The sequence below is a fragment of the Hibiscus syriacus genome, unplaced genomic scaffold (genome assembly GCF_006381635.1).
Source record: "Hibiscus syriacus cultivar Baekdansim isolate YM2019G1 unplaced genomic scaffold, ASM638163v2 tig00110377_pilon, whole genome shotgun sequence".
In the NCBI taxonomy this organism is placed as follows: domain Eukaryota; kingdom Viridiplantae; phylum Streptophyta; class Magnoliopsida; order Malvales; family Malvaceae; genus Hibiscus; species Hibiscus syriacus.
Window position 1 is genome coordinate 1,560,563 of NW_024062711.1, and position 9,085 is coordinate 1,569,647.

General features: G+C 32.7%; 1 protein-coding gene across 1 annotated transcript; it reads left to right on the forward strand.

Annotated features, from left to right (window-relative positions):
* The first annotated feature begins 4,163 nt into the window (after positions 1 to 4,163).
* LOC120121591 (heat shock factor protein HSF24-like) lies at positions 4,164 to 6,107 on the forward strand. The gene is made up of 2 exons (XM_039140911.1): positions 4,164 to 4,725; positions 5,342 to 6,107. Exons 1-2 carry the CDS (start codon positions 4,522 to 4,524, stop codon positions 6,011 to 6,013), a joined length of 876 nt encoding a protein of 291 aa, XP_038996842.1. The 5' UTR covers positions 4,164 to 4,521; the 3' UTR covers positions 6,014 to 6,107.
* The last annotated feature ends 2,978 nt before the right edge of the window (positions 6,108 to 9,085 follow it).

The window sequence follows — 9,085 nt, forward strand, 5'->3', positions numbered from 1 at the left end:
CATATTTTCGGTATATTAGTCGAAGTTTGACAAAAGAAATATAGTGAAAGAGAAAGTCAAAATGGTTTTCGATTAAATTCCAACATCTGTGCCATCACGTTATTTCCAGAGGAAACTTTATCCTCCGCTTTACGCTATCCAACACTAAAGATTAGGAGTTGTAATAATTACATCTTCTATTATGGGTAAGAAACACGAAATTATATACACACACAATGTTTTTTTTTAAAATAAATTTTACATTCCTTGAATTTGGGAAAGATTTCAAAAGTTATATATGCACATTGTAAACAATCAGGAAATAAGGCTCGGTCACATCCTTCTTATCCTATATATACTCACTGTTTTTAATTTAGCCCCAAAATTATTGAATTTAAGATAAATTATGTGTTTTGTATTTAAATTATCAATTTTGATATGTTTTAATATTTAAGCTTTTATCTTTTTTTTAACTATACATAATATTTAAATTTCATTTCATATTAATATCTTATTAAAAACTTAATGTTGAGTCTTATTTTTTTTGAAATTTTAAATACTAAAACAGATGAAAATAAATATTAGATATTAAACATTTAGTTTACCCTTAATTTATAAAAGTATTTTATAAACGCTAGTGTTTTGGAAACGACAGATTGTCTCAAGGAGAGGAAAATGTATAACATTTGGTCTCTGAATTACCTAACTTAAGCTAATCCAGGTGGTTTACCGCCTACTAAACCAACCAATGAGGAATGAGAATGTTACTCTTTTCTCAAATTGCAAAATTATTGTCCTCTGTTTTTTGTCAAATAATGGCATTCATTTTTTTAAAATATAATTTATTTGTATATTCTACGTATGAATATGAATGATGAGATTAAACATATTTCAAATAAGTTATAAGATTTTAACCTCCTGATAAAATCCCATTAAATGTATCGATTTGTTATATTTTGCTAATAATTTTTAGAATAGATGTTTAAAAATTTTCAATTCATATAAACGTTTGACTAATAAAATATTAAAGTTTTACTGCCATGACTAACCCTAACGTTCTACAGTTTCCGAATAGATCTTCGTTCACAACGGCCGGCCGCCGGAGGGATTTACTGAGTTATCAATTCATCCGATCCTGGAGAGGTCGAGATCACCATTAGAGGCGAATCGTGATTTAATGAAACAACGCAACTAGATCACTAATGAGGTTGAATTTTGCTTTGGGAGGAAGCAATCGATATGGAGGCTGAAGGCGGTGAAAGTTTTGATTCGGCCAACTCCAGTCTAACGGGTATGAGTCATAATCATCAGAAGGAGATGGATGCATCGAAATCTTCGTATGCTCATATGGTGGCAAGCGACACTGCAGGAGATAAGGTGGCATCATCTCTGGTTGCAATGGATGAGATTGAAGTGTTGGATGAGGATTGTATCGTGGATGATACTGGCCCAATAATAACGATCAAATTCTCTGATCGAGTGCATGATTAGACCGATCAAAGTATGACCCAGGTACTTATATTTGTTTATTAGACAGAAATATTGGTTATACAATCTTACTGAATAGGATCATGATGATATGGAAGCCACTAGGAGATATCCAATTGGTTAATCTAGACAATAATTATTTTATTGTGAAATTTTCCAAGCATGAGGATTACGTCAAAGCTCTTACGGAAGGTCCCCATACGATTTATGGTAGTTACTTAACGGTTCAGCTTTGGAGTCGGTTCTTTTCTACATCGGAGAACACCCAACTCAAGTTCTGGTATGGGTAAGACAATCGGGCCTACCGTATCAGTATTACTCCAAGGCATTATTTGATATTTCATAGAATTGCTGCAACTGTGGGAAAGGTGGTGCGTGTGGATTATAATACTCAGGCAGGTGGTAGAGGGAAGTTTGCCCAGCTTTCTATAATCGTGGATCTCAACAAGCATCTCAAATCTTGTATTGGGATTAACGGTTTTGTTCAAAAACTCGAATATGAAGGTTTGAACAACATTTGCTTCTTTTGTGGAGATTGGATTCTAATGGGGAGGATTTGTATGGTCCTTGGATGGTGGTTGCTAAACCGAAACGTAAACCTAAGAACACATCAAAGGAGGGACAATTTGCTGAAGGTACATCTCGAGGGGGTGGAAAATCTAGATTCTCGGTGTTGATAGACCATGAGGAAGAAGATAAAATGCGGCAAAGTAAGGCCAGTGATAAAAACAAGACTAAAGTCTTGATTGATGATCAACGGTTTAAAGGGAAAGAGGTTATACAGCGGTTCACCAACATCAGTGATCTGAATCGACTAAGGCTGCTATTAGAATGAATCAGGTTACGGTAGCGAATGTGGCATATGAGAATGGGAACTGACGCTGGCATCTATTCAATCATCTCCTTCCTTTGAATATTTTGTTAAAAAATTAAAGCGAAGAAGGGACCAAAAGCCCAGTTTACTAACGATATGGTGGGGTGGAGCCTTAGAGAAGACTGTCGTTTCACAATGAAGTCGGCTTATGAGTATTGTGATGAACAACTTTATATGAATGGGAACACTATTTGGTCCACTATAAATTAGTTTCAGGAACCTCAAAAAATCAAATTATTTTTTATAGATTGTGTGTCAGGATAGGATTTGGACTAATGCGAAGCGTATGCGAAGGCAACTTACCATGGATATTGTGAAGGGCGCCGGTGGAGGACACTAATCATGTTTTCAAGCTGTGCCTCATAACTCTTGTTTCCTGTGTTTCATGTGTTAAGCATGATAAATTACAAGAGTTTCTTTCTATGGATTTTACAGATTGAGTGATTACGAATCTTGGTCAGGCTCATCAGTATGTCAGCCGAATCGAAAATTGGGATATCCTATTTGGTTTCATCATTTGGAACATATGGCTCAATCAGAATTCCATCACTTTTGAGTCTACTTTGTTGGATTATCAGGTCTATTATGGAGAGGAGTAGGTAGTTGGTTGACTCGTTTGCTCGAGCCTGGATTCTTCGGTCTGATCATCAGTCTATTCGGCCTCAAGCGAGAATTGCAGGATTCATATGGTCTCTGCCTAGTGCAGGTTGGTTGAAAGTGAACACGAACGGGGCTTGGCTGATAGGGTCGGGTCAAGCAACCCAAATAGATTAATATTATAATTCAATTTTGATTTTAAAAAGTTGCTTTATTATACAAATTATCATGGTCTAGGGTAGGCCGGGACTTTGAATTGATTAGGGAAAAAAGACCTTCCTTGAAATGTGATTAAGATATGAGTTCAATACTAATTTCTCAAACCTCTGCAAACCTCTAAATTTTGTTCAATATTATTTTCTCAAACAATATCATACTTCTCGTATATATTCTATATGCATTAGGATATGAGTTCAAATCTCACATAATATAAATTCATAAATTTTGTCAGTGGATAAAGGCACTTAGACTCTGTACTAGACGACGATGCCTCATGAACAACACAACTTAAATTTTTCTTAAAGTTTTGAATGATTTAAAAGAAAAATAAACACACTCCCTAAATTTAATAACTTTTTTTATTTGATCTTTAAACAGTTTTTGTCGGTTTAATCTTAAAATTGTTATTCTTTTAGTTTTACCATTGAACTTAATTTCTTAATTTTTTTATGATAGAATATTCTTATATTGTTTTACGTCAAAATATAATTTTCTTTAAAATGTATATTTTATTTTTAATAATAATAAAAATAGTCTCATAGTATTATATACTTAAAATGATTGAAAACATAATTTTAAATATAAAAATGTAATCAAAATTTAAAACTAATATGAATAATATTTAAAAACTAAATTGAATTGAACTGCAGATTTAATATGAATAAAAGGAAAATCGTAAGAGTGATGGTAATAATAATAACGATTAATTAGAAGCAATGAGAAATATATACATGCAGGGAGTTAAGTGAGGGGGGAGCTTCTTGAACAAAAACGGTGACAGGCACGTGTTCCGAACGCGTTCCGTGTGAAAAATCCCGCACTCTACTTGCTCAAAATGTGTTGGAAGCTTCGTTCAAGAACCCACCAAGACAAACAAAGAAGTCCCCCCCGTTAGAAAAGTCTACACTTTCTCCTCATCAACGATTAAATAATGCATCTTCTTATCCTTTCTCAGTGGAGAAACAAGCGGCTTTTTTATTATTATTATTATTTTGAATGGCGTCTGCCTCCCTTTATAAACAACCCACCTACAAAAATCTGCAAAAGAGATTTAGAATCCAAAGTTTCTGTTTTTTTTTTCTCACCATCAAAGTTATGATCTTGTTTAGTGTTGCAGTTAACTAATGGAAATTGATACCAACAGACGCTGTGACAACCTCGTTTACTCTCGATTCTTTCTCTCCGGGTTCTATTGCTGGGGTTGGGAGTTCTTGACCGCTCTTCTTCTCTTTAGTTGTTCTGCCTAAATCACCCGCCACCTTCTTTTTTCTTGTTCTTGTATTCATAATTCTTTGTTAGACTTCTTTTTGGGTTTTACTTTTTATACTTTGGGAGGGGTTTGGCCAATCGGAAAGTCGGAACAAATGGCGCAAAGGTCAGTTCCGGCGCCTTTCTTGATCAAAACGTACCAGCTGGTGGATGATCCGATCACCGATCATGTGATTTCGTGGAATGAAAGCGGCACGTCTTTTGTCGTTTGGAAAACTGCTGATTTTTCAAAGGATTTGCTTCCGAAATATTTCAAGCACAACAACTTTTCCAGCTTCGTCCGTCAGCTCAACACTTACGTAAGCTTTTCATATTCTCAATTACTCTACATCTAGATCACATACGCCATAATTGTATTATTTCCTCAATTAATTAATTTTATTAAATGCTAAACCGTTTCCTTGCAACTTTTAGGAAAAAGATGGGTGCTTTCCTACAATTTTCTATTAAAAAAAAGTAAATTTTACTGGTTTGACTTAAAAAATTAATTAGAGATTGAATAGTAGGTTTCGTTATGATGGGACAGGTGAACTAATATTAGAAATGATTACACATCATATTTAAATAACGATATTAGTATTTAATTTTATTAAAATTATTAAATTACTGTTAAATCATAAATAATAAATTTTATTAACATATTATTATTATATCACAATAATTATTTTGTAATATAAATCTAATAATTTTTTAAAATTAATAACTAAAATATTAGTTTAATATAATTTAATAACTTTTATTTACTTTATCTATTAATTAATCCTTCAACAACTCTGATTTTATTATTTTTTTTCTCAAAAAAAAAGGTTTACGAATTGTTACAAATATTAGTGAGGGTTACGATCGTCTTTCCCCTGTTTCAGTAATTCTACGGATACGGATGTGAAAATGAATGAATCTACCGTTTTATTACAGGGATTTCGAAAGGTTGTTCCAGACAAATGGGAATTCGCCAACGACAACTTCAAGCGAGGACAAAAAGAGCTCTTGTCGGAAATCCATCGTCGGAAGTCGGCGATAACATCGACGGCTAACGGAAACCCAACTGATACGACACCTTCCTCTCCGACTGACTCTGGTCAGGATCTAGGGTCCACCTCCACGTCGACATCACCGGGTTCAAAGAATCCGAGATCAGTGGAAACGAAGCCGGCAGCCATGACTGGATTCGCCGATTTATCAGACGAGAACGAGAAACTGAAAAAGGATAACGAGATGCTGAGCTCAGAGCTGGCGCAAGCCAAGAAGCAGTGCGACGAGCTGGTCGCGTTTCTAACTGAACGCGTGAAGGTAGGGCCGGATCAGATCAATCGCATCATGCGGCAAGAAAGTTTCGGGTCTACCCATGATGAAGGTGCTGGTGGTGGCAATTGCTACGGCGACGATAACAATGTCGCTGACGCAAACGGCGATGGCGAAGAAGGAAACGGAAATTTGAAACTGTTTGGGGTATGGTTGAAAAGGACGGGAAAGAAGCGGGCACGCGAGGGGAAAATCATGTACGGTGGACCACACGCAAAAGAGACGAAGGCTCTCACTTTTGACCACGTGGCTATGGTGATTAAAAGCGGCAAGGTTTGCAACTGAACCAATTGGTCAAAATCGATGGTATTATAAGGTTTTTATTTTATAATTTTTGGAAGTAAGTAATTTTATAAATAAATAAGATATGTAATTTGTAGTATCTTTTTACAAGGTAAGGCGGGTCAAATAGTCGGCAACTGTGGGTTGCAAATGCTCCTTCAACTTCGCTTTTAGTGTTTTCATAAATCGTAGTTTTTTTTCTTCGAGATATTATTTATTTATGGAATTGGGGCTAATTTTCTTACAATTGATCATTTAGACAGTGAACGTTCGCTTATTTTTATAGAAAATACAAAATAATGAGGACGACTTGTATGAAAGTAAAGTTAAGAGGGCGACTGGTTCATGCAAGATAAGATTATTTATGAAAATAATATTATCAGAATGTAGTATCACTACAAAGATTTTGTATTATTTTATTTGATTTGTTTAGTAAATATGTAAAATTGTAATATTTTGATTAAAAATGTATATTTACTTGAATGTATATTTTATTAAATTATCTTTGTAATATTTTTTTTGAAAATAAACTTTAATATTAAATTATAAATATTTGAATGAAGATTTAAAAAAATATTTTAATCGTTATATTATTTAACCTTTGAGAAAAAATACATTTAATATATGATTAATATATTAAAATTATATTTTTAAATAATTTTTATAAGTATCATATTAATTTATATCAAATATAATATAATATGAAAAAAATATTATGATCTCGAGTGGATAAAGATATTATTTTTCAATTTATGAGATCTTTTTTTTAATAACTTAAAGTTAGATATTATTTTAAATAATTATATGTTTACAATAATATTATTTTTCATCTTATAAAATTAAAAATAATTAATATGTTGATTATTAAAAATATAAAAAAATTAAATACTCAAATTTATTATTATTTTATTAAATTATTTGTTTGTATATTACTAGTATTATGTTTAAAAAAGATTTGAGAAAGATCATTATAAACATAATTCATTAGTCTAGGAATATTCTTGTTCAAAGTGATTAAAATTGTTTAATATCTATTAATTTGGAGGTAATGATCCCATCATTTTAACAAAAAAATGCTACTATTGGAAGATTATTCCCGATAATAATTTTTTTTGTAAACCAAACACGAAAAATGTTTTTCTGAAAAGGATTATTCCCTTTAATAATATTTTTTTCTATGAACAAAATACCTGTAAAGAATTTTTTATTTCAAATATCATGGATCAAATCACAATCAAAATGTTTATCGAGTTCCGATCTCACGTTAGCCCTCGGTAAAATTTATTTATAGGCGATAATATTTTTTAAACTTTGCTAATTTGAAAAGAATCCAACCTTTTGGTAGTTTAGTTTGGATTAAATGTCTCAGGAAATTGAAACCACTATGGATATGATTCAATACATAGATATCGTAATCCATGTACTTGGTCTTATAATAATTGTGGCTGACTGAGTTTGCAAATATAAGTGGCTTCTTCCGGGAAAGACAAGCATAGCCATGGATTAAGCCAACGGAAGAAGCAAGAAATTAAGGAAGCTTTTGAATTATTCGGGAGTGATGGATCGGGTATATGGGCTTACATTTGTTCTATTTAACTCAAACTTATCTATATGTTCAATTGCATCGTCATTTCAAGATCACCAAATGTACAATTACATAATTCATATATCCCATTCAAGATCACCAAATGCACAATGACATACTCATTCCAAATCTAAATTTTTGAAAAATAATACTATAAAGTTAAGTCCAATAAAAAATTATTAGATTTGAATTTTTTAATCATTTTAAATTTTAACCTAAATTTTTGTTTTATCTAATCAATCGATATTGTGTATCAATACCAATACTAATAACTTAGTATTGACGCTAAACATTAAAGTATCAATACCTCTGACTTTATTTTGTCAAGGAATGTTGTAAATGCTAAATATTGGTTTAGAAAATCTCATATACCCTTAAAGGTTTATAATAATTGAAAATTGATCCTTGTTTGAGTTTTTTTTTTTCAATTGAAGTTGCAACTGTTTTCGGTATCAATTTGTGATATCCTCAATCCGTCTGATCATCCAGGTCGTGTAAGAGGTTATTTTGGGTTGTTTATAGGGGTCTGAATCGCAAGTCTCTTGCAAATCCTTTTCTGATATGTAATAAACTTTTAGTCTATACGAAACACTTGGCTCATCTCTATTTTATTTTATTTGGGAGCCAAGAACACGACATTTTAGGAATAAATCTTTTTCGTGTTATACTATTCAGAAACAAATGTAAAAATACGTAAGCCTTTAATTTCCTTCACATGGTGTTGGGAATTCTTCTTTAATGGGCCTATTCTTTCTCATAGTAGATGATGGACTGCTAAGCAAGAGAAATACATGTTTTCTTGCCAATGGCTTTGAGGCATATACTACAATTTGTTGGTTTCCTGTGGGAATAAAGTTCAACATTCACTTGTTTTACAGGAGATGTGCTGCACTTCATTTTGGTAATCAGGGATATGATTTGTCCCTTGTGAGCTTTAATTCTGCAAAGGAATCGGAAACAGTCTTTACTATGCTGCATCTAAACCCTATATTTGTTGCCTGAGATGAACTTTTTCTGGTTTAGAATGGATCTTCCCAAGGGTTATCAGCATCATACTAGAAATAGGGAGTTGGAAAGGAAGGTTCCGTTCTGAAGACCATATTTTTCAAGAAATGGAATTGTGCAAGTTCTTGCAGGCCATCATCTGATCATATACTCTTAGGCACTTCATGTTGATTGTGCATCTGTTGTTTACCTTGATAAAGAAAAGAGTGTTAAAGTGTCAAAACCAATGGTGAGGCATCACGGAAATAGCACATTTTCTGCTTCATTGCTTGTAATATCACATATTTTCTTGTGTTCTTTTTATGGTTTGATAAACTGAGTGCCTTCAAGGTGTATTGCCTGGAATACTTGATTACTTGTATCTTTGTGTGCAATCCGTTTGGTTGATAATGCATCTCTTTGCACCATATTAACATAAGCATTTTATGATTCACACTTCTATGTCAATTTATTTGTTGTTATGAGAGAATTGGGTGTATACAAAG